The following is a 26,570-nucleotide window of genomic DNA, read 5'->3' as shown; positions in this document are numbered from 1 at the left end:
GTTGATGGACATTTGAGTTTCCACTCTTTTGACTATTAAAATAATTATACTATTAAGTTTTTTGTGCACATTTTTTGTGGCCACATGTTTTCATTTCTCTTGGGTATATATTTGGCAATGAAATTGCTGGGTCATATGATAACTCTATATCTAACCTTTCGAGAAACTACAAAACTGTTTCCAATTTTCCATTTCCATAAGCAATGTGTATGAGAATTCCAACTCCACATTGTTTTCAATGTTTGCTATTGTCTTTAAAAATTTTTTAGCCATTCTGGTGAATATGAAGTATCTTAATGTAGTTCTGATTTGCATGTCCTTAATTATTGATGATGTTAAGCATTTCTCATGTGCTTAAGGAACATTTGCATATTTTCTTTGGAGAAATGTCTATTTGCATCCTTTACCCATTTCTAAGTTGAATTTTCATATTTTTTGCTTGTTTGTTTTTGTCTTTTTAGGGCCCTACCTGTGGCATATGGACGTTCCAAGGCTAGGGGTTGAATTGCAGCTACAGTTGCAGGCCTATGCCACAACCACAGCAAATCTCCAGATCTGAACTGCATCTGCAGCCTACACCACAGCTTGCAGCAACACCAGATCTTTAACCCACTGAACGAGGCCAGGAATCAAACTCGCATCCTCATGGATACTAGTTGGGTTCTTAATCTACTGAGCCACATGGGAACAACTTGTTTTTTTTTTTATTGAAATATTGTGGATTTGCAATATGGTATTAGTTTCAGATGTGCTACATAGTAATTCAATATTTTAATAGAATTTAAAGTTATTACAAATAATGGCTATATTTTCCTTATATACAGTATATGCTTGTTATACTTGTTGCTTTTTATAAAAATTGAAGTATAGTTGATTTATAATATTGTGTTAATTTCTGCTATAAGGCAAAATGTTTCAGTTATGCATACATATATTAATAATATATTAAATAACACAAATATGTATATAATGCAAATATATATTAAATATATTAAGTAATATTTTAAAATAATATATTATTTAAGAAATAAAAAGAATATATATACATTCTTGTTATTTTAAAATTTTATTTATCTATTTATTTATTTATTTTTGCTCCACCTGTGGCATGTGAAAGTTTCCAGGCCAGGGATCAAACCCATGTCACAGTAGAGCTTCCTATTAATTCTTTTAAATGTTGTTTTCTGTTATGGTTTATCTCAGATAATGAATACAGTTCCCTGTGCCATACAGTAGGACCTTGTTCTTTATCCATCCTCTGTGTGATAGTTTGCCTCTGCTAACCCTAGTCTCCCAGTCTATCCTCCCTCACCCCTTTTCCCCCTTGGCAACCACAAGTCTGTTCTCTATGTCTGTGAGTCTGTTTCTGTTTTGTATATAAGTTCATTTACGTCATATTTTAGATCCTACATATAAGTTGTATGATATTTGTGGGGGTTTAAAGAAAAATTTTTTTAGGGCTGCCCCTGTGACATATGGAAGTTCCCAGACTAGGGGTCAAATTGGAGCTGCAGCAGCCAGACTATGTCACAGCCACAGCAATGTGGGATTCAAGCTGCATCTGCAACCTACACCACAGCTCATAGCAACACTGGATCCTTAACCCACCTATCGAGGCCAGGGATCAAACCCTTCTCCTCATGGATACCAGTTGGGTTTGTAACCCGCTAAGCCACCTGCTAGGAACTCCCTGTCTTTCTTTTTCTGACTTACTTCAGTTAGTATGATAATCTCTGTTTTCATCCATGTTGCTGCAAATGTCATTGCTTCATTCCTTTTATGGTTGAGTAATATTCTATTATATATGTGTACCACCTCTTCTTTATCTGTTCATCTGTGAGTAGACATTTGGGTTGCTTCCATGTCTTGGCTATTGTGAATAGTGCGGCTATAAACACAGGCACTCATGTATCTTTTTGAATTATGGTTTTGTCCAGATATATACACAGGAGTGCAAATGCTGAATCACATGGTAATTCTATTTTTAGTTTTTGCGGAGCCTCCATAATGTTTTCTGTAGTGGCTATACCAACTTACATTCCTGTTGCTTATTTATACCCTTATCTTTCCCCTCCCCTCTTCCCTCTCCCACTGATAACCAATAGTTTATTCTCTAAATCTGTGAGTATCTTTCTGTTTTGTTATATTCATTCATTTTTTTATTTTTTAGATTCCACATATAAGTGATAACCTAGAATATTTGTCTTTCTCATCTCACCTGTTTCACTAAGCATAATGGCCTTTAGGTCCACCACGTTGTTGTAAATGGCAGAATTTCATTTTTTTTGACGGTTGAGTAATAGTCCATTGTGTGTGTATACCACATCTTCTTTATCCATTTATCTTTTGATGAATACTTAAGTTGCTTCTGTATCTTAGCTATTGTAAATTATGCCGCTGTGAACATTGGAGTGCATGTATCTTTCCCAATTAGTGTTTTCATTTTCTTTAGATACATACTCAGAAGTAGAATTGCTGGATCAGGGAGTTCCTGTTGTGGCTCAGTGGTTAATAAACCCAACTGGTTAGTATCCATAAGGACATGAGTTTGATCTCTGGCCTTGCTCAGTGGGTCAAGGATCCAGCATTGCAGTGGGCTGTGGTGTAGGTCATAGACACAGCTCAGATCTGGCCTTACTATGGCTGTAGGCCGGCAGCTACAGCTCCGATTCGGCCCCTAGCCTAGGAACCTCCATGTGCCGCAGGTGCGGCCCTAAAAAGACAAAAAAAAAAAGAAAAGAAATTGCTGGATCATATGGTAGTTCTCTTTTTAGTTTTTTTGAGGAACCTCCATACTATTTTCTACAGTGGCTGCACCAATTTACATTTTACCAACAGTGTACTAAGGTTCCCTCTTCTCTACATTCTCACCAACATTTGTTATTTATAGACTTTTCAAGATAGCCATTCTGATAAGAGTGTGGTGATAACTCATTGTGGTTTTGATTTGCATTTCTCTGATGGTTAGCAATGTTGAGCATTTATTCATATGCCATCTGTATGTCTTCTGTGGAAAAATGTCATCAGGTCTTCTGCCAATCTCTTAATCAAATTTTTTTTATTGATGTTGAGTTCTGTAAGCTGTTTATATGTTTTGGATATTAATACCTGGTTATTTACATCATTTGCAAGTTTTTTTTCCCCATTCTATAGGTTGTCTTTTCGTTTTGTTGATGCTTTCCTTTGCAGAAGCTTTCAATTAGGTCTATCTGTTTATTTTTGCATTTGTTTTGCTTTTGGAAACAGAACCAAAAAATATTGCCACATTTTATGTCCAAGAGTCTTCTCCCTATGCTCTTTTCTAGTAGTTTTATGCTTTCATGTCTTGCATTAAATTTTTATCCATTTCAAGTTCATTTTTGTATGTGGTGTGAGGAAATGTTTTAATTTCATTCTTTTACATATAGTTGCCCAGTTTTGCCAGTATCACTTATTGAAGAGACTGTCTTTTTTCCATTGTATATTCTTGCCTCCTTTGTTATAAATTAATTGACTGTAAGTTTGTGGGTTTATTTCTGGGCATTCTGCATCCTGTTCCATTGATCCATGTGTCTGTTTTTGTTCCAGTACCATGGTGTTTTGATTATTGTAGCCTTGTAGTATGGTCGAAAGTCAGGGAGTGTGCTTTGCTCTTTTTCTCAAGATTGTTTTGGCAATTTTGGGTCTTTTGTGGTTTTGTATAAATATAAGTGTGATTTTTTTTTTCCTAGTTCCATGGAAAATGCCATTGGTATTTTGATAGGGATTGCATTAAATCTGTATATTACTTTGAGTAGTATGGCCATTTTAACAATATTATTTCTTCTCATCCAGGAACATGGGCTATCTCTCCATTTTCTTATATCATCAGTTTCCTACATTAATGCTTTGTAGTTTTCAGAATATAGGTCATTCACCTTCATGGTTACATGTATTCTTAAGTATTTTATTCTTTTTGATGTGATTTTAAACAGGACTATTTTCTTCCTTTCTCTTTATCATAGTTCATTATTAACGTACAGAGAAGAAACAGATTTTGGGGATATAAATCTTGTATCCTGCAGCTTTACTGAATTCATTTGTTAGTTCTAATAGTTTTTTGGTGGAGACTTTAGGGTTTTCTGTATATAGTATCATGTCATCTTCAAATAGTGACAATTTTACTTTTTTCCCCCAATTTGCATGCATTTTACTTCTTTTTCTTGTCTGATTTCTGCAATTTGGACTTCCAATGCTATGTTAGATAGAAGTGGTGAGAGCAGGTATCCTTGTCTTATTCTTGATTTTAGAGGAAAAGCTTTTAGATTTTCACCATTGAATATAATGTTGATTGTGGGTTTGTCATAAATGGCCTTTATTATGTCCAGAATATATTCCTTTTTATGGATTTTGATGAGAATTTTTATCATGAATAGATGTTGAGTTCTGCATATGCTTTTTATGTGTCTTTTGAGATGATTGTGCGATTTTATCCTTTTTGTTAATGTGGTGTATCACATTGATTGATTTGCATGTATTGAACCATCCTTGCATTCCTGGAATAAATCCTGCTGGATCATGGTCTATGATCCTTCTAATGAATTTTTAAATTTTGCATGCTAAATTTTATTGAGAATTTTTTATATATAGTCATTAGAAGTATTGGCTTGTAATTTTCTTTTATTGTAGTATCTTTTTTTTTTGTCTTTTTGCTATTTCTTTGGGCCGCTCCCACGGCATATGGAGGTTCCCAGGCTAGGGGTCTAATCGGAGCTGTAGCCACTGGCCTATGCCAGAGCCACATCAACACGGGACCTGAGCCGCGTCTGCAACCTACACCACAGCTCACGGCAACGCCGGATCGTTAACCCACTGAGCAAGGGCAGGGACGGAACCCGCAACCTCATGGTTCCTAGTCGGATTCGTTAACCACTGCGCCACGACGGGAACTCCTATTGTAGTATCTTTAGTTTGGGTATTATGGTAATGATGGGCTCATAGAATGAATTTGGGAGTGTCCCCTCATCTTCAGTGTTTTGAAATAGTTTGAGAAGAAAAGGAAAGATAGCCCATATTAACTCCTCTTTATATGTTTGGTAGAATTCCCCTGTGAAGCCATTTGGTCCTGTCTTTTGTTTTTCTGGGAGTTTTATTATTGTTATTATTATTACAATTCAATCTTATGACTAGGTATTGATTTGCTTAGATAGTCTACTTCTTTTTGATTCAGTCTTTGATGGTTGTATGTCTAAAGAAATTTGACCATTTCTTCTAGGTGGCCCAATTTTGTTGGCATGTAACTATAGTATTTTTTATGATTTATTTTGTATCTTTGTGATATTAGTTGTTATTTCTTCTCTTCATTTCTTACTTTGTTTATTTGAGTCCTCTCCTTTTTTTTCCTGATGAGCCTGGCTAAGAGTTTATAAATTTATCTTTTCAAAAAAACAGCTCTTGGAGTTCCTGTCATGGCGCAGTGGTTAACGAATCCGACTAAGAACCATGAGCTTGCGGGTTCAATCCCTGGCCTTGCTCAGTGGGTTGGGAATCCAGTCTTTCTGTGAGCTGTGCTGTGGGTCACAGATGTGGCTTGGATCCCGCGTTGCTGTGGCTCTGGTGTGGGCTTGCAGATACAGCTCCGATTCGACCCCTAGCCTGGGAACCTCCATATGCCGCTGGAATCAGCCCTAAAAAAGGCAAAAAGACAAAAAACAAACAACCAACCAACCAGCTCTTGGTTTCATTGATCTTTTCTTCTTTTTTTTTTTTTTTTGGTTCTCTTATTTGTTTCTTTTCTGGTGTTTATTATTCCCTTCCTTCTGCTGACTTTGGGCTTTGTTCTTCTTTTTCTAATTCTTTTATATGGTAGGTTAGGTTGTTTATTTGAGATTTTCCTTGTGTCTTGAGGAGGTCTGAATTGATATAACCTTTCCTCTTAGAATTACCTTTGCTGCATCCCATAGATTTTGGAAAGTTGTGTTTCCATTTTCACCTGATTTGAGGCATTTTCTGTTTTCTTCCTTGATTTACTTCAGTAGCATGTTGTATCATTTCCACATGTTTGCATTTTTCTTTTTATTGTTGAATTATAAAAGTTCTTTGTGTATCTTGGGCACAAGCTCCTTATCGCATATGTGATTTGCACATATTTTCTCCCATTATGCAGATTATCTTTTCATTTTCTTAATTGTGTCCTTTGCACAAAAGGCTTTAATTTGATGAAGTCTAATTCATCTGTTTTTCCTTTTTCCCCCCTTTTGATTGTACTTTAAGTGTCATGTCTAAGAAACACTGCCTTATTCAAGGTCACCAAGATTTATGGTTTTTTGTAAGAGTTTTCTAGTTTTAGGTCTTATATTTTGTTCTGAGATCAATTTTAAGTTATTTTTTATGTGGTGTGAAGTAGGATTTCAGCTTCATTCTTTCTAATGTGGATGTTCCAGTACCTAAGATATATGTGTTTATCAAAAAGAGGTGTGTGTGTGTTTTCTTAAAGGTTGAGACACTTAATCTGTTTTAGGTAGTATGACAGAATATCCCTTGCCACTGATACCTAACATCTAATGAACATACACATAGCATTCTCTTAGGTTCCCTCAGATGCCTTTGCACTATTCTTGTCTTTAAGGATTCCACCAGCAAGTTTGTGAGTAAACATGTGTATTTGAAAAGATAAACTAAGTACTGTATATATTCCGAAAAGCCTAAGCATAAAGAGAAAGCATCACGAAGAGGAATTGCCTGAAAAGATAGGTAGCCGTGGTAGAATAGGAAGGGAATTCTGGATGAAAGCACAATATGACGATAACAGTTTAAGATGTGGGAATACAAAAGTGGTCAGGATCCATCTGGCTGATTGTAGTTGAGTTGGAGTTAAGGAACAGTAGAAAAAGTTGGAAAGTGAGCTTGTAATCATTTGATTAAATGTACAGTATTGTGGAGTTCTCGTGTGGCACAGTGATTTAAGGGTCTAGTGTGGTCACTGCAGTGGTTCAGTTCACTGCTGTGGCATGGGTTGGATCCCTGTCGTAGTTACTTCCATATGCTGTGGATGCAGCCAAAAAAAAAGGAACTGGATTGTAAGCTAGAAGTTTGTAATTTATTTTCAGAGCAGGGGGTTGCATTAAAGGCTTTATTTGAAGTAGAAGAGAAGAGGGATTAAGTAGTGGAAAATAATCTGGTTTTCCTTGCAAAATGGAATGGAGGGAGAAGAGACTAGAGGGAGTGAGACCAGTATAGTCCAGGAGTAAGAAGGTTGAGACCTGAATTGTTGGTTATGTGGTTCAATTCCCACCTTCCCCCGCTGGACCACCAGTATTGTTAGTCTGGCCCAGCTACCCTCCCTCCCCTTCTCACCCCTCAGGAAGGGTTAAATGTCTCCTCAGGTCCCCTCTATCCCCTCCAAGCACCCGGTGTCTTACACCTTCATATTATAGAAGTGTTCAATCTTGATGGAACCTCTGAAATGACCTCCTTACTTTACAACGAAGAAAGTACGGGCACGTGAGGTTAAGCAGTTTATTCAGATTCACCCTGTTTAATGGCAGAATTTGGAACAGTAGTACTGATTATATGAGAATTGTGACCTCACAGCTTTAAATATTAAAAAAAATAAAAAAAGGTGGAGGGGGAAAGGCTTGCATTGACTCACCAAGTTTTCATTAATGACTGGTTCAGGCTTGGATATACTGATTTATTTCATGTCCATTGTTTTAAAAATTGGCTTCATTTTTGTTTTCTGTTGCAAGCTAATGAAATTATTTAAAAATCTGCTTCCTTTCAGGTCAAGTGAAAAGTGCCAAATCTGTATTCTAAGCCATGATCAGAAAAGAAGCCAAGATCATACCTTCTACTGAACATACATTTTTAGAAAGGCCACATTTTCTTCTAGTGTCTATAGAGGCAAACCTATTCATGCCAACTGAAGTTAAGAAAATAGATGTGGGGTTTTATAAAAATGTTCAAGTATGAAATTAAATCACCTTTGTTTTGTTTTACTCCATTCAGCATGCTTATGTACAGACTCTCTGGCCCTGCCTCTGCCCCTGCAAGTCAGCCTCATGTGAGTTCCACGTGCTCCTTCCGGAGAGCACCAGTGTATGACTCCCTCTCAAAGACCATATGAAGCTCTAAAAGCTGCTTGGAGAATCTAACAATTTTCTGTGTAATTGAGGCAGGAAATTTCTCTTTCACTGAGGAATTCTGCTTTTTAAAAAAGACGTATTTTCTATTTGCAGAGGAAAAATTTTTTCTTCTCTCAAATGGAAAGCTATGGGATAACATTCTAGAGCAATGAAATGTTAAGAATGGTTTGGATCAGACCTCAAATTAAACAGCTATTTATTTCCTATGTCCAAATTAAAATTCACCTTTAAGGTAGGATACAGTCTCTTAGTAAATCTCGTTTCTTTATCTTTAATCTCCTTCTAAATTTAATAAACACAGATCTCTTTTTATACTTAGATTTCCCCTATTCTGTAGTTTTGGCAATACATTTATTATAAATGGATTCCATTTGGTGATATAGTTATTATAAATGGATGCTATTTTCCCTTCTGTTTTATATTATGTAGGTTTTAACTGTCATTGATGGTTTCATATCAGTGATTTGGAATGTCCTTTGTTCTTGTTTGTCTGAGAGCCCCTGAACCTTCTATGACTCTGATTTTCTGGAAAAGTTTTACAGAGAGAAAATTATTCCCTTCTTTGTCCTGCCCTGAAAGCTAGTTTTTCACTGTAGAGAGGAAGGAAAAGAAATGGGCAATTCAGTAATTCCTTATTGGTTGACATTTTCTTTCTTTCTTTCTTTTTTTTTCTTTTTTTAGGGCCCCACCCGTAGCATATGGAGGTTCCGGCCAGGGGCTGAATCAGAGCAGTAGCTGCCAGCCTATGCCACAGTCACAGCAACGCCAGATCCATATCTGTGACCTACACCACAGCTCACGGCAACTCCAGATCTTTAACCCACTGAGCAAGGCCAGGGATCAAACCTGCATCCTCATGGATACAAGTCAGATTTATTTCCACTGAGCCATGATGGGAACTCCGGTTGACATTTTCTCAGCCGTAGTTTTGAGGAACACTGTTTTAAATTCATCTCACAAATTTTAAGGTTTTGAGATCTTTGTTTATGTATGAGCAATTCCATTTCAGTTGCCTTAAACAGAAGAACAGAGCAATAACTCTCACTCCCCTCTCTGGTAGATCCAGTGGGTGTTGGTGGTGTAATGAAAAGAAAGAGACCTGTGTTTGTGCCATTCTCTTGATATTGTAGATTGTAAGAAATACATTATCTTTAAGCACTGGGATAATTTGGAAAAATGCTAGGTGCCATTTTTGTCATTTCTGTTCTAATTCTACATTTCCTGAACTTTTATCTTGAATATGACATTGCTTTCCAGTCCTGGTGATTAGGGAAGGATTTCTCAATCTCACTTCAAAGATTCCTAGATAAGACCAAGGCATTTCTAGAGACTTTGAGTAGAAAATAAACCTCTCTCTCCTTTATTAATATTTAAGTCTTTTATTCTTAATTTTTTTGTAGCTTTTGGTGTAGTCACTAATATTTTCTCCTTGAAACTCATATTGGCACCTTTATGTTATTATGGTTCCTTTACTTTCTTACAAACTACTTTTCTGTTTTCAGCAGCTGCTATGAATATGTTTGTGCCCCCACCCCCCCAGTTTGAGATCTAGTGCCCAATGTACGAGTATTAGGAGGTGGAGACCTTGGGAGGTGATTAGGTGGTGAGGCTGAGCTCTCAGGAATGGAATTAAGCCCTCATGAAAGAGGCCCTAGATAGCTCCTTTGCTCCTTGTACCATATGAGGTTAGAGCAAAAAGACATCCATCACTAGACAGAGCATCTGCTGGCATCATGGTCTTGGACTTGCCAGCCTCCAGAAGTATAAGAAAATAAATTTGTTTTTTATAAGGTACCAAGTTTATGGTGGTGTTATAGCATCCTGACCGGACTAAGACACCAACTCCTCTTCTTCATCTGCCTCCAGCTACAGAAACTTTTCAAAAATTAATCCTTGCAATTGTATATGTCAGTTATAACTCAGTAAGGTTGAAAAAAAAGTTAATCCTGATCCTTCAGCGTCTGTAATTCTCTTCCCCGTGACCTCTACCCCTGTTGTTAGGAAGAACTAATCCCTCCCTCATTGGGGCACCTCATTAACAGCCTCATACTCTAGTCTATTTAATTGTTCACATGTTTGTCTTCCCATGTGAACTATGAACTCTTTGAGAGTGGGGGCTTTGTCCTGTTTTTCTTCATTCCTAAAGAGCCTATAACATAGTAAATTAGTAAGTAATAGTTGTGAATGAATTCTTTCAGTGCCACCTTATTCACAGAACTCTGTAGTCTTTATTCACTTATAGAGCTTGTTCACTTGTATAAAAAATGACTCCTGAATCCTTATCTCCATATTTTTCTTGTGTCAGAACCCCATTTCAACTCCTGCTCCTCTAGAAGACAAGACACAAAAGCATCCAGCCTTCTGATGGTGTATCTAGTTTCTTCTCTAATCTCTTTTTTAACCTTTGTCTTGCATGCTGTACTCCTTTTTTTTTTTTTTTTTTTTTTGGTCTTTTTTGTCTTTTCTAGGGCCACACCCATGGCATATGGAGGTTCCCAGGCTAGGGGTGTAATCAGAGTTGTAGCCGCCAGCCTACGCCAGAGCACAGCAATGCAGGATCCGAGCTGCATCTGCAGCCTACACTACAGCTCAGGGCAACGAGCTGCATCTGCGGCCTACACCACAGCTCAGGGCAACGCCGGATCCCTAACCCACTAAGCAAGGTCAGGGATCGAACCTGCAACCTCATGGTTCCTGTCGGATTCGTTAACCACTGAGCCACAGTGGGAACTCCCATGCTGTACTACTTTTTAGGCATGTGAACCTAGGGACTTCTGGATTTCACTTCAAAGATTTTATTGATATGAGGATCTGAATATACATTTGTGTCTATGGCTTTAGTATGTTTTGAGAGATACACAGTATGTCTTGTGACATATTGTTGCATTGAACTATAGTTGTAGTCACAGGAGTATGAAATGCCCTTATGCTCTGAGTCTGAGCTGTTACTCAGGCAGCTGCATGGCTTTTTCTGAACACTCAGAGTAATTAGTTACTATTTCAAAGTGCATACAGGTAAATTAAATCACAGTATTTGAGAGGTAGTAAAGCAAAGGCTGTGTTCGGTTTCTGATAACTTCTAGACAGTAGTTCCTTAGGCTTTTTTATTTCTTCATTGAAAAAATGTAAAAAAAAAAAAAAAAAGGAGGTTGGTATGACGTCATTAAGAAAACAACTACTCTCTGCTATCACTATTATTTAATGAAAGAAAAGACATTCTAACACTGTAAGAAGGGAGGATGTTACCTCAGTATAAGGTTCTACCCTTTAAGTTGAATAAATTTTACCATAGACTTTTTTGTTTTCATTTTGCCGTATATGATGGAACTTCTGTCATGGATCACAACTGGCCTATAGTTCATCCTTTGAGAACTACTGCTTTAGACTAAGCTAAAGCAGGCAGACTGCTAACATGACACCCCAACGTAAAGGGCTGACAATCCCGCCCCCCATGTTTAATGGAATTTGTGATAGATTGTATTTTCCAAGATGGCCACACCTCCCATCCCACATACTCTTCTTACAATGTGGTCATGACCTTCTCGTGTGAGAGGTGGGTCTCTGTTCTCTCCTCTTGAACCTGTGCAGGCCTGTGACCACAGTGGAAGTGATAACTGTGTGATTTCCATAGATCGTGTAAGATAAAAGGTGATACAGTTTCCACCTAGTTCTCTTGAGATGCTCCTTGGAAACCAGCCTGTGGAGAGACTCATATGGACAGGAGGCCTGGCTGAGCTCCAGACAGCAGTCATCAGTGATAGGAGTGGTCATCTTGGAAGCGGTCCTCCAGTTGAGCTATCACAGCTGATGCTGTATGGAACAGAGACAAGCCTCTGTTGAGCCCTGCCAGAATTGTAGATTTCAGCTAAATAAATGATTGTTGTTGTTTTAAACTACTAAGTTTGGTCTGTTTGTTACACAGTGATATATAATATATAAATTTTGGCGTGTGAAAGTGAAAAATTGGCGTAATAAACTATAAAACATGTGGCATTGCATTTTTGGGATTGGGCGGTGGCTAGAAACTGAAAGGGGCCAGAGGAGAGTGTTAGTGAAAGCCTGAATGACCTTGAATAGATTATTAGCAGAATCTTTAAGGCAATCTAAGAGACTATTAGTGGGGATTTATAGAAAAGAGAGGAAATTTTTATTAGAAGTTGCAGGAAAGGGACCCTTGTTATGTGACAGTGATAAGTTTAGCCACACTGTTGTCTAAGTAAGGAACTCAGTGATCCTGCTAGGGGCTTTTCCAGACAGTGTTCTTGTTCCACCTGACTTCCCCTGCTAAAATATGAGAGCAGAGGTTCGAGCCAAAAAGGAACAGTTCAGTTTTCAAATAAAATTTAAAAGAAATATAAAAGATCCAGTACTTGCTGGGTTTGAAAATAAAATTATGTCTCATTCCTAGCCTTTCTACATGGCAGAAGCTCTCAAACTAAGAAATGGCTTCTGAAATCTCAGGCAGAATTGTGAGGTCATTTTTTTAAGACCTCAGAGATATCCGCATGGTATGTCATGGAAGTGTCTCTCCTTGAAAAGGTTTTCCTCAGCCTCAGACTTCTCAGTGCAGCTGGGAAGACAACCTCTAGTTGCTGTAGGCAGTCATTACCACAGCTAAGCTCAAATGGAAAGAGAACACTTCTCTCCCAGTAATGATATGTATAATCTCAAGGCAATGGGAGCTATGACCAACCAACCTGTTCCGTGCCTATCATCAGAATAGAGGTTGGATGGAGACATACTGGGAAGCTCTCTCAGGGCTACTTAAGTCTACTCACATGGCTCCACCAAAAATGGTGCAATATGCATTTATTGCTTTCTATTTTAGCTCTATGGCAAATATTGTTATGGAGGAAAATCTGATTATCTCTGTGTTTTAGTTATGTGCTATCTCTACCTCTCAGAACTATATATAACCTAGAGCCAACTCTATGAATTTAGTCCAAGTTTTCTTGAGGTCTGAGGATTTTTCCAAAAGTCATGGACAGTCTGACTTTTGAAATGTAAAACTGCATGAGTCTTACCTATAGGGTCTAGATGAACCAAATGAGCCTGAGGGGACAGCAGTAGGATAGGAACTAGCTAGAACTCAGGCATTATTGAAATCGATCTGAGGCATTGCTGTGGAGGAGAGAAATCAAGGTGACAAGCAGTATGGATAAGGTTAAGATGAAATTGGGAGAAAGGGAATGAGTAAGGAATGGGTCTCTCAGAAGACAGTCTGTGAATAAGACAACTTAAAAAGAAACCTTGGTCCTTGGGATTTATGGGATGGGTCAAGTGGTTTAAAAGAACCATACCAGATAACAGCAACAAAATGATATAAAGCAAACATTTAGGGGGAATGGTGCAAGAGTGCTAAGGGTAGTTGTTGCAGTCAGGGGCAGACATAGAGCTGTTGACTGAAACCATTTAATCTCAAGTAGGAATTGGGACTTTTATTTATCAAAGTTTCCTTGAATTTCATTGTCACAAAATAACTTTCTTGAAACTAAACTACAAATTGATTAATAAATAGTTCATTTGCTTAATTTTATACTGTATTTGTTTTTAATGATTAGATTTGAGGCAAAAATAGCATGTTTGGTATCATGGAACTTTGTCCTCCTGTGAAGTATGGGTGGTATTGTTCCTTCAAATTAAGGACAAAAAGCCTATGACAAGTAGGAGTTAAGGAGGAAAACGGGAGTGAGAGACTCCATTGAAGAAAAAGGAAAGAAAAAAAAAGAGAAAATAGAAAGGGATGAATGAAAAAGTCGGGAGACAGGGCAGTATGGAAAAGGGTTAAGGTTGAAAAAAGAAAAACAGTATATATTTAAAAAATATATAGGAGGAGGTTCTGTCTGTATGATCAATGACCATTTCAACCACTGTCAGTCAAAGAAAATCAGTTAAAACTGTTGTGAATACAGACACAGCTTGAGCCAATCAGAATAAAAGTAAGTCAGCAAGAAACCAATAGGAATTAGGCATGGAAATAGCTTTTGGTGTGATTTCAGTTGGCAGTACTGTCTCTGGCAAACAGATGCCCAGCTGAGCACTGTTTGTGATTTTCGAGTAATTTCACCTTGATTTCAACTCTAAACCAGCTTAGTTTTGGCAGAAGGTATTGCTGGTGTTGGTGGTTGGGAGAACTTGATTTGAGAGTGATGCTGTCCTGACAAGAGGGGATAATAGGCTCTGAAAGTGCCGAGGAACTGAAGAGCTGCTTGAGGGAGAGGTAAGGCAATTTGAAGATAAAACATTTTGAATCTCCTTTCTGGCCCACCATCTACTTCACAGCAGAATCATTGTGGCTTGTAGATAAAACAAGTACAGAACAAAGATGCAAAGATGAGCTCCAAATATTATTAAGGATACTTTAGGAACCTCTAGGAATTTTAGGTTAAAGCTAGCTGCAAGGAAAAGTGAAAGAGGTGTTCCTGCTGTGGCTCAGAGTGTTAAGAATCCAACATAGTCTCCATGAGGATATGGATTCGATCCGAGGCCTTGCTCAGTAGTTAAGGATCTGGAGTTGCCGCAGGCTGCAGTGTAGTTCACCGATGTGGTTCGGATCCGTTGTTGCTTTGGCTGTGGTGTAGGCCAGCACTTACATCTCTGATTCAACACCTAGCCTGGGAACTTCCATATGCTGCAGGTAAGACTGTAAAAAAAAAAGAGAGTGAGTACATCTCAGGACCCTCACCTATATTTGTGCAGTGTATGTCCCACAGAGGAGCAGCAGCCGAGGGGTGGGATGGGTATTTGGGCTGAAATCTAGCCTGTTATTTACATGCCAAGCCATGTGCTGTGTTGTGAGGAAGGGGGACTTTTTCTAATTCACTCAAATGTACCATATGATCAAACCTCAGCTTAAGACTTTTCCTTTGTTTTTTGGTTATTTACATCCTCCCCATTCCTAACCTTTAAGTGATGTGACTTAACTTTGACCTTGTTTCCACATCTGCCATTTTGGATTTGAAGGGGCCTGAGGGTGGAAAAAGGGGACAAGGGATTGCAACAGTATGAGAAAATTCTAGAAGTTCAGTTCATCAAATATTTATGGAGAGCCTATTATGTGCTATATATTGTGTGCACAGCCTTAAGGGAAATTAGTAGTCAGTCTTGGTCCTTGAGAAACTCACTGTCCAATAGGGAAGGCAACCATTACCATGTTGTACAATAAATAGTAAATGGAAAAATCGGCACAATCGTTCCCCATACACATGTAGCAGCATGAGGAAGAAGCGCTGTCACTGCTACTAGTGTTCCTAAAAAATGTTCTTAGAGCAAAAGTGTATCAGGAGATATTGATGTGTACTTGTGGCAAGAAGAAACGTGCTCAGATCTGAGAGTAGTGTAATCTAGGGTAGGAAGAATGCGGATGGCTTAGGTCTTAGCAAGTCTTATTTTCTTCCTTTCTGTGTATCATAACAGGTGAGTCTGTACTAGTCAAAGTGTCAACAGTAACTCATCCAGGTTCATCAATTGAGACTGAAAAAACAATGCAAAACCCAAACCTGTCCTTCTGGGCACAAGAAGAAGGTAACAGACCTGATTTACTCTGTGGAAGGTCAGCTGACTATACTATCGAAAAGGTGTATTTCCCAGTTCTTGTATGTTCTACTATTGTTTTGGGAGGTAGGTGGTTTTTTTTAAATTTTTTTGTTTTTTGTTTTTGTTTTTAAATCTCCTCACAAGTGCAACAAAAGTAGGGGACCAATGAGATTATAAGATGTGAGTGAATGCTATCTGTCTTGTTTCATTTAATTATAAGTATGATCTACACTACTTGCCTTCATTCAGTGACTTCATTTTCTGGGTACAACAGGGTGGAGAATAACACAGTCCTTCACTGCAAGGAGTCTTCTCACAGGGGAGACAGGCAAACAAATAATTACAATGGAATATCAGTAGTGTAACTATAAAAGATTTGGTCTAGAATCTCTGGTAACAAGGGAGAGGGAGCGCCTTGCACTGCCTGGCTTACACTGTCTGGTCTGCCAGTCTTAACCTGATCAAAGTATCTGAGGTGAGGGCAAGGTAGATGGGGCAAATAGAATCCAGATATATTGTTCACAATTTTCTTAGTTGATGTCATTAATTTTGTCCATTCTAGTATAGCTTTTGAAGTGCTTCTTTAGAGAAGGTGTACCACCCACCCCACCCCCTAGTAGGGAATTAGGAAAACTTCACTTGCAAGTGTCTCTTAAAAAATTTAAGAATTTAATAGGTTAATAGGAGTGCTGAGTGATACTCATGTAGGTAACATATTAAAAAACACAGACCTTTATTCCACATTTCAATGCTAGTGATTAGAGAAAATTTTCTAGTTCCCTTAAAATTGTTTTTATTTGGGGAAAAATGTCAGGTGCTTGGAAATCCTTTCCAGAACTAGGCAGATTATAAAGAAGCAATGATGCAAACACATGTAAAGAACTTCTTCAATTTTACTCGTGTCAGGAGATGAAATTGCTTTCTCTGGGGTCTTTAAGATACTCATTAATGAGCTTGGTCCCTTTAGGTACTATAGATGCTGTTGACCATGCATTTCACTAGCTTTGGATCCTTTTTGATTACATAGAGACAAGTTCTCCAGCAGTAAATGGATTGTAGAAATAATAAGAGAAACATTTCTTTATCTAGCCTTATGCATAACAAGTATACAGAAAATATTTACTGATTTACTGATTTGTCATGACCTATAGCTGGAAGGCAGGAAATGCAGAATTTGAGATGCCAGTGGGTCTTGTCTGAGGCATAAACTAATTGCATTATAGTCTATATATTGCCTTTGGAGGGAATGAGCTGAATAGAGTAGGGAGTTTTAAAGTAAGAAAATGTTATTCTTTGTCTTTCTTTATGGCCTTCGTTTTAAAGTCTATTTTGTCTAATATGTGACAGAATAACTAGTGTCTTTTGACACTTGGCAGGTGAAAATTTTTCGCTAGGATTAGATAGTTAAAAGTATATTTGGCTTTTAGGAAAACTATAGAATAATGTTGCTGTAGCTTAGAGAACTTCAACAGTTTCCACATTGACCTATGAGTGATGCCTCATTATGTGTCTTGTACTTGAGACAGCATTTGTAACAGATGTCAGTTTTTATTCATAATAATAGGACACTCAGAGGAAGTTTAAAATTAAATACATAGAGAGATGGAATATTGTTTTCAATTTTTATTTTTTAAATTTTTTAGTCAGCTTTTAATTTTCTTATTTTTTATTACTCAATGAATTTATTACATTTATAGTTGTATAATGATCATCACAATCCAGTTTTAAGGTATTTCCATCCCATACCCCCAGCGCATTCCCCCCACCCCCCAACCTGTCTCCTTTGGAAACCGTAAGTTTTTCAAAGTCTGTGAGTATCTATTCTGCAAAGAAGTTCATTGTGTCCTTTTTTCAGATTCCACATGTCAGTGAAAGCATTTGATGTTGGTGCCTCATTGTCTGACTGACTTCACTTAGCATGATAGTTTCTAGGTCCATCCATGTTGCTAAAAATGCTGGTATTTCGTTCCTTTTAATGGCTGAGTAATAGTCCACTGTGTATATGTACCGCATCTTCTTGATCCACTCCTCTGTCGATGGACATTTAGGTTGTTTCCATCTCTTAGCTATTGCAAATAGTGCTGCAATGAATATTGGAGTACATGTGTCTTTTCGATGCCGAGGAGTGGGATTGCTAGATCTGTATACTTTATGTCTAAATAACCCATGTATGTATTATTTTTTAGGACTTCTGAGAGCATTTTTAAAGAATTCTGAAGTCATTGTCTTGATGATTCTTTCTCTATTTGGATTTTTGGTAGGACAACTGGCCTACAGTTCAATTCAGGTAATGTCTCTAGGATACATTAGAGAATAAAAAACAAAGACCAAAACAAGATCAACTCCCATCCTATCCCTGAATGAGTGGAATTTTTTTTTAATGTGAATAGCTACTGAGAAAAACTCATCTGGTGTTAAACATTTTGAAAATGGAAAACCATCCAAGAAAAGAGACATAAGTTAGGCTTAAAATAAAGCAATAATTTGGAAGTAAAATGTGACTGCATTCTTGGGTTCTTCACCATCTGCCTGCAGTCTTTGCTGTTTCCTTCCCCTGTACACATACTGGATTCTTCTGTGCTGTTGTCTTCAACACTCGTGGAGACTCTAGTGACAGAAGGCAGCAGTCACAGTCAGGATGAATGGTTGCTCTTGTCTAACTGCCAGATTGAATGCAAAACTGGCATCATATAAAACATAATGTAGATCCAAGAAAATTTTCATTAGTTTCTTAAAACTTGATTTCAAATACATAGTGGTGTAATCAACAACCATTTCTTCACTCATTCTATTATTTAAAAAAAAAACCTGGAGACAGAGCTTGTACCTTTCTAAAATTGTAAACGCCTCTTGTTACTCTTCTGAAACACCACCACCACTACCAGCTAACATCTCTTGAGTGTTTACTATGTGCCAGGCTCACTTTTTAGTGCTTTGTTTCATTTAAATTAATTTAACTTATTAACTCTTGAGTTAATTCATTCATCCTTACATCAATGTAAGTAGGTACTCTATTCCCTTTTTACTGATAAGGAAACTGAGGCACAGAGATGTTAAATAAGGAATCTTAAGCTTTTAATTGGGCAAGAGACTTTAGGAGGGAATATTTACAGCACTTCAGTCATTATTGCTGTGTTTTCCATTCATTTGTGTAGAACTTCATGATTTATGTCCTACATATACAATATACAATACAATCTGTATTATTGTCTATGTATTATTTTTCTATATTTGACCCATTGAAAGATTTTAAAATCCTAAGCTGACCGTGAAGTCACCAGTATCCATGTGAAGTTCTTTTTTCCTTCTTATGCAAAGTAGAGTAAATATCTTAGAGTCAAATAAAAAATAATTATCTGTGAACCACTCAGAATGATCTCAGGGGTCACTGATTACTTGCCACAAACTATGTTCTTGTAGCCTGAACTCATCCAATTTTCCAGTGAGTGGAGGACTATGGATTTAACTCATCTGGACAGTTAGGTCAAGAAATCTACCATAAGACCCCCAGGACTGGCCTTGCAGATAATCTCTCATTAGTTACAAATTGGAATGTTGTACAAATTGTATTGATTGGCAGAGCATCAACCTAATTTCTAATACTTCAAAATGTCAGCAAACTAATTTCTTGCTTGCCTTTGTTAGTTTAGGTGCACCGAATCATCTACCCTCTTCTAAGAACACCAAGTTTTTCACTCTATTGTTATTTTTCACCTTTAATTATATTTATGGCTGCATTGGATGTGGATTTTTATATACTCAAGAATGTGTTTTGGCAGGTAAGAACACATCTTAACACTAATTATGGTCCATTCTTGCTTATTCATGTTGATGAGAATCTGTCTAATAATAATTCACAAATCACACTTTCAGTTGCTTTATCCTCCTCATTCTGCAGAACCACTACTTAAAGAGAGTTGAGGGGAGGGAGAAGGAATGAATATTTGCTGAGTGACCACTGTGACGAGGCACTGAGTTAATGTCATCTCCCTTTCACACATAAGCAGGGTGTAGTTCAAAGGTCACAGGACTGAAAAATGGCAGAACCCAGATCCTGTCAACTGTCTCTAGATTTGTCTACTTTCACTGCTTTGGTTGTTTTCTTTATGTCTTCTCTCTTTCTCTTAATCATGCTTGCCAGACTATTTTATTTTTCTTTTAAAAATGTTTTATTTTCTTTGATTTTGTTCTGTACTTTTTCTGACATCTTGAGTTAAATATTAGCTAATTGACTTTTAGCTTTTTCATTTTTTGTATTTTGTGCATTTAAGGTTTTAAATTTTCCTGTAACTACTTTTCAGCTTCATCCCACATGTTTAGATTTTTAGTGCTTTCATTATCATACTTCCTATTTAAATTTTATTATAACCTTTTCTTTGACCCATTAATTACCTAGAAGTTGTTTTTAAATATCCAAATATGGCTATTTTTTTTTTTTTTTTTTTTTGGACCTCTCCTCTGGCATGCAGGGGCCAGAGTCAGGGACCAGGGATTGAACCTACACTATAGCTGTAGCCAGAGTCACAGCAGTGACGAGGTCAGATTCTTAACCCATTGAGCCACGAGGGAACTGCCCAAATATGGCTTTTTAATGATCAGTTCTCATATCACATTGTGATCAGAGAATATGCTTTGTATATCAACTCTTTGATTTGTGTAGGAGTTTATTATTTTGCTAATTAATTTTTTCCCTCATTATTTAGCTACCCTTTGTCCCAAGTAAGGCTTTTATTTTTAAGTTAATTTGTGATGGTAGTATCAGAAAACTGTTGGGCAATGGAATAATACAAAAATTTGCTGAGAATGGCTTCTTCTAGAAAACTTTTAGGAAGGTGCCAAATTAACTGGCGTGTGCTTTTTTGCCCATTGTTTTACCTCTCTTTCTGCCTGAAGCCTTGCAGATCATCACTGAGGAAACCAGGAAATGTTTTACACAGAAGCAAGAGAAATTTGCATTTTATTTTAGAACATTTTGATGTCAAGAACTGTTAAGCTGGAAAAACAGGAAAGATTGGTTTACTGGTCTTTTCACAATAAGGTAGAATCTCATTTGCTTGGAAGAGATGGTTTCTTTGAGGCAGGTAAACTCAAATACCTTTTAATATCGTCCAGGGTAATTGCTTAAAATATATAACCAGGGTCTGCTTTTTTTTTTTTTTTTTTTTTTTTTTCTGGCTTTTTGCCATTTCTTGGGCCACTCTCTCGGCATATGGAGGTTCCCAGGCTAGGGGTCGAATCAGAGCTGTAGCCGTTGGCCTACACCAGAGCCATAGCAGTGTGGGATCTGAGCTGCATCTGCAACCTACACCACAGCTCACCGAAACGCCGGATCCCCCACCCACTGAGCAAGGCCAGGGATCGAACCTGCAACCTCATGGTTCCTAGTTGGATTTGTTAACCACTGAGCCACGAGATGGGAACTCCAGGGTCTGCTTCTTACATAAGTAAACGCAGTCGTGACTTGTTAGCTGTTAAGTCTAATTCTGTGTTATGAATTGGTTTCACAGGTCTTGTTAACTGGATTAATTAGCTTTTCTACAGCATTCATCATAATTGGATATGTGGTTCTGAAATTCAACAAAGATTCCTGGGATTTGCAGTCTTGCCTACTCTTTAGCATGACTCTTGGCATTACAGATCCTGTTCATTCTGTGAATTCACTGAAAACTATTGGTATGTCAGATTCGTTTCCCTTATTTTGAAGATAAGAAGATATATTATTTTATTTTGATAATATTTTTCTTGGACAAGTTGTTCATCCACCCGAGTAGATATTTGTGCTGTTTTTTTTTTTTTTTTTTTTTTTCTTGGAGATGGAGCATTGACTGACTTGAGGTATGCAAAGTCAATAAGACAGTCTGGGATCTGGGATAAATAACAAAAATTATAATCTCAAATAATATTTTCAAGAAGAAAATGTGATCTTTCTCCAAAGTGATAAAAATTACCATTCTATTCCATCCCATTGAATTCTAAGCCAAAAGAGAGGCTCTACCCACCCCTAATGGAACTTTTTCAAGGCCTCCATACCTCTTGTTAGAACTGCCTTTATTTTGGAGCAGTTAAATTGGGCAGAGGGTAGGGGAAATTGTAGTTTATATGAAAGAAATAGGGCGAAATTATAGTCTGGTAAATAGGTTATCCAATAAAAGCGTATTCTTAAGAGGGTTAGATGTTCTGTACTACTATCCATCTTATTTGGTAAAAGGTAATTTCACTCTGAACCATCCCCCTGTTGTCATGTTTTTTTAACACAGCGGTGAAAACTAAAATGGTTAGATGCTATGAGTTCAGTTTTTGACTCAGAAATATTTAATCAGTTTTAAGGTGTCAGTTATATTTAGTGGAAATACATTGCCTTATGATTGGAGTGGGACACCTCCAACCTTTCTGGCAGGTGAAACTCCCATTTTTACTTACAGTTGAGAAAACATAGTAGGTTTTAAAATGCTTTTAGTGGTGATATTGTAAATTTTCACCAGATATTTCTCTAAGAGTTTGATCCTCTTCTCTTTTTTCCCCCTTTTTCCTCTAAATGTAATTTTTTCTGTTTTTCTTTCACCTGTTTTTCTCTTTTAGGCATTTGTGTTGCCACTTGTTTTATTCACTGAATTCTTTTTTCTGCTCCCTTTTCTGCAATCTCTGACTGTAAGAGGGTCTAACTATAAACTTTAAATATTTATTGCAGTTTCCATATTCAAAATTTTTTTCAAAAAAGGGAATGGAGTAGAAAGGCTTCTATTTCTTTAAAATAAAACTAGTAAAATTATCTCCCTCTTAGTTGATATTTTCTTTACGTCAGTAATACTCAGGGGGTACATGGTTCTGGATTCAGTGGCATTTTTACCTAATAGGACAAATGTGTCTTGTTTTTATGGGGAAAAAAATCACTCTCACTTATTTATGCTATTGACAGAGCCACCACATGTGTCCTTTTTGTGACTGATATAAATGATCCTTTCTATCTAATTGTCAAAAACATTGCTTTTTAAAGGAAAAATATTTTTCCATATGCCTAAAATTATCATAATACACAGAACTGCAATTCCTACAGTGTAAATGGTGCTTTGTTTCATGTAGCGCCCTTGCACTACCTAAGTCTGAGGTGGACTAACGCACTGAAAAAAGATGTTCACATGCAAGTTAAAAGGGACTTGTCTATTCATTACCTGTTTAAAGAGAGTGCACAGGACTTGAGCAGTTTTTCACTTGAAAACAGATCTGGAATGGGAGCTTGTAAAAGATAAAATACGAAGTCTTAGTAAAAATAATAACTTGAGGCTTTGAGTTCATGGAGCTGTGGGCCAGTCTCAAGTAAAATTAATTATATGCTTAGGAAAAGTCTTCAACATTCCAATGATTCTATCTAGGTCATGGAATTAGAGATGATTTATGCTTTATTCTTTCCTTTTCCAGATTTTGCAGTGTTAAGTAAGTTCACAGTAATTTTTTTTTTTTTTTTTGTCTTTTGTCTTTTGTCTTTTTAGGGCCGCCCCCGTGGCATATAAAGGTTCCCAGGCTAGGGGTTGAATTGGAGCTACAGCTGCTGACCTACACCACAGCCATAGCAATGTGGGATCCAAGCCACATCTGTGACCTACACCACAGGTCATAGAAACGCCAGATCCCCAAGCCACTGAGGCCAGGGATTGAACCCATGTCCTGTGGAAATTAGTCGGATTTGTTTCTGTGGCGCCGCAATGGGAACTCCATATACTTCTTTCTATATCAATCTGTAGTTATACTAGGTTGCATAACGTACCATAGCATGTGATTTTTTTTTTTTTTGCTTTTTAGGGCCACACCCATGGCATGTGGAAGTTCTCAGGCTAAGGGTCAAATCAGAACTACAGCAATGCAGGATCTAAGCTGTGTCTGTGACCTACACCACAGCTCGGGGCAACCCCAGTTCCTTGACCCACTGAGTGAGCCAAGGGATCAAACCCTCATCCTTATGGATACTAGTCAGATTCATTTCTGCTGCACCACAGTGGGAATTCCTGTATGTGATATGTTCTTAATTTGGGGTTTATGCTCTTAAGTAAAAGAAGTTCAGGCTGGCCTGCATCTCTATGAACTCCTCAGGGACACTGGGTCCCTCTATACACGCCTATGGTTAAGATGGAATGACAGGGACTAGATTTACCTTTTTGCCTGAAATGACTAAATAGATAAGATTTATGAAAATAAGAAAACAGTTCTTAGATAGTGGACATCAGGTTGTGCAGGACAATCAATGATCCCAATAAAGGCAAAAAAAAAAATGTGTTCTTTTTTTTTTTTTTTTGTCTTTTTGCCTTTTTAGGGCCACACCCATGGCATATGGAGGTTCCCAGGCTAGGGTCCAATCAGAGCTACAGCTGCCGGCCTAGGTTACAGCCACAGCCACACCAGATCCGAGCCGAGTCTGTGACCTACACCACAGCTCACGGCAACGCCGGATCCTTAACCCACTGAGCGAGGCCAGGGATCGAACCTGCAACCTCATGGTTCCCAGTCGGATTTGTTTCAAGATCAGCAGATAGTCTGGATGGGCAGTTACCAATCACTATCCCCCTACTTATAAGTTGTATAACACTAGGCAATTGACTTGATATATTTTCCATTAAACTAAACTGTTAATGAATGTTAAGTGCCAATAAGATTTTGTACTTATTTTTTATTTTTGGGACGTTTTTAGGGCTGCACCTATGGTATATGGAAGTTCCCAGGCTAGGGGTACAGTCAGAACTGTAGCCACTGACCTATGCCACAGCCACAGCAACACTGGATCCGAGATGTGTCTGTGACCTACACCACAGCTCATGGTAAAGCCGGATCTTTAACCCACTGATCGAGGCCAGGAATCAAACCTGCGTCCTCATGGATCCTAATCGTGTTCACTAACCACTGAGCCACGATGGGAACTCCAGTACTTAATTTTTAAACACCAGCTTTATTGAGATATAATCCACATATCATAAAATTCACCCTTTTAAAGTGTACAATTCAGTGGTCTTTCATATATTTACAGAGTTATGCAGCCATCATCACTATCTAATTTTAGAACTTTTAAATCAACCTCTAAAGAAATCTCATACCTATTAGCAGTTGCTCATCCTTATTCCCTCATCCCCAAGTTCCTGGCAACCAGTAATCTATTTTCATTTTATGGATTTGCCTATTCTGGACATTTCATATAAAACAAACTGTACACTCTGATTTTTGTGTCTGGCTTCTTTCACTTTGTATAATGTTTTCAAGGTTCATCCTTATGTCATTCAGTACTTCATTCCTTTTTTGTGGCTAATATTCTATTGTAGGGATAGACCACATATGTTTATCTTTTCTTTCTTTCTTTTTCTTTTTTGTCTTTTTGCCTTTTGTAGGGCCGCTCCCGCTGCAGATAGAGGTTCACAGGCTAAGGGTCCAATCGGAGCTGTAGCTGCCAGCCTACATCAGAGCCACAGCAACGTGGGATCCGAGCCACGTCTGCGATCCACACCACAGCTCATGGCAACACTGGATTCCCAACCCACTGAGCAAGGCCAGGGATCGAACCCGCAATCTCATGGTTCCTAGTTGGATTCACCACTGAGCCACGATGGGAACTCCTGTTTATCTTTTCATCAGCTGATGGACTATGGATTGTTTCTACTTTTTCACTGTTATGAAAATGCTATGAACATTCACGTATAAATTTTTATGTAGACAAATGTTTTCAATTCTCTTGGGTATATGTCTAGGAGTAGAATTGTTAGGTCGTATTTTGTACGTATTTCTAAATGCAATTCTTTTGGAGTCTGACAGTTCATATTTATTCGAGCTAAATGTAGTGGCCTAAGAATCTCATTGTGAAGCTCTAGCATGGTTTGAGGCAGTGGACACTTCAAAGAGTGCTACTGCCTTGTTCCTTTGGCATTGTAGTTAAAGAAGTCACAATGGAGAAAGTTAAAAGCAGTGATTTTAGACCCATCCCAGTTACGGCTGCCTTCTTGCCTTTTTTTTTTTTTCCTATCATATTCCTTCTATTTTTGTGTTTCTTGAGAAAGAGCATCATCTTCATGTACTATATTAAATTGTATTTTATATTTCCTTTTACAGGCATTTCTAAAATGTATACTGATATCATTAGAGGAGAATCAATGATTATCTGTGGCTTCACATCCATTTTTTTTGGAATTTTACGGAGCAAGTTACTTAGCATTTCCAGTTTTAAGGGTAAAGGCTTTTTTTTGTCTATGTATTTTCTGAAATCATTCTTATATGGTACATATCAATTCATACTGAAAATATATTCAAGATATCTTTACTACTTTCCCTATACTTTACTCATGGACCAATTTAAATAGTGTATCAGGTAATGAGAAAATAATTATCACCTATGTATTAACTTGGAGCTAAAGGGGAAAAGAATGTTAAGGAAATTATTTCATCTCCCTTAATGTGCATGTGCACATGTGTGTGTGTGCGTGTGTGTGTGTGTGTGTGTGTGTGTGTGTGTGTGTGTACACACCACACAATCGTGTCTTCTAGCCCAGATGTGCTTCTTTCCTGGATCAGTCTGGATTTCATTGAGTGAATGTTAAGAATTGGCTTGGTCCTGGATTTGAGTCTGAGGGTGAAAGCAGAACAGTTCAAGCAGTACTGAAAAGTCAGGAGCTGGAAGTGATCTAGTGAACAGTTCAAGCAGTACTGAAAAGTCAGGAGCTGGAAGTGATCTAGTGAGGCTCATGTGCACTGGGATATGGAGCATGCTGACGTGCTAGGTTTTTAGATGTGCTGCTAGGAAGGAAGACAGGGTGGGGAGGAACCTCAGCATGAAGAGGGAAAAGGTACCCTCCTAGTATGTTTATGACATAGTTGTAGGAAGAAAGAGGTGCTAAAAGGAGAAAGAAATTTTTGTGACAGATTTGCAGTGCTTCTCAGTAGGGGAGCTGATGGCATTTGGGC

The 26,570-nt window shown here is 37.8% G+C and overlaps 1 protein-coding gene across 2 annotated transcripts in view; it reads left to right on the top strand.

Moving 5' to 3' along the window:
• Positions 1-26,570, top strand: part of LOC100624136 (ankyrin repeat domain-containing protein 45) — a 119,366-nt gene that overhangs the window by 27,515 nt on the left and 65,281 nt on the right. Inside the window, exons 6-10 of one of the 2 annotated variants that reach the window (XM_021063653.1) lie at positions 15,519-15,722; positions 17,825-17,925; positions 19,289-19,417; positions 21,146-21,311; positions 25,722-25,838. In XM_021063653.1, the coding sequence (XP_020919312.1) occupies positions 15,519-15,722; positions 17,825-17,925; positions 19,289-19,417; positions 21,146-21,311; positions 25,722-25,838 (717 nt within the window). Of the gene's footprint in view, positions 1-7,741; positions 12,000-15,518; positions 15,723-17,824; positions 17,926-19,288; positions 19,418-21,145; positions 21,312-25,721; positions 25,839-26,570 lie in introns of those variants that run through there. The other variant, XM_013989610.2, reaches the window with a different exon arrangement.

The sequence above is a fragment of the Sus scrofa genome, chromosome 9 (genome assembly GCF_000003025.6).
Source record: "Sus scrofa isolate TJ Tabasco breed Duroc chromosome 9, Sscrofa11.1, whole genome shotgun sequence".
Lineage (NCBI taxonomy): Eukaryota > Metazoa > Chordata > Mammalia > Artiodactyla > Suidae > Sus > Sus scrofa.
Note: the sequence above shows the minus strand (reverse complement) of the source record. Positions and strands in the feature narration are given on the sequence as shown.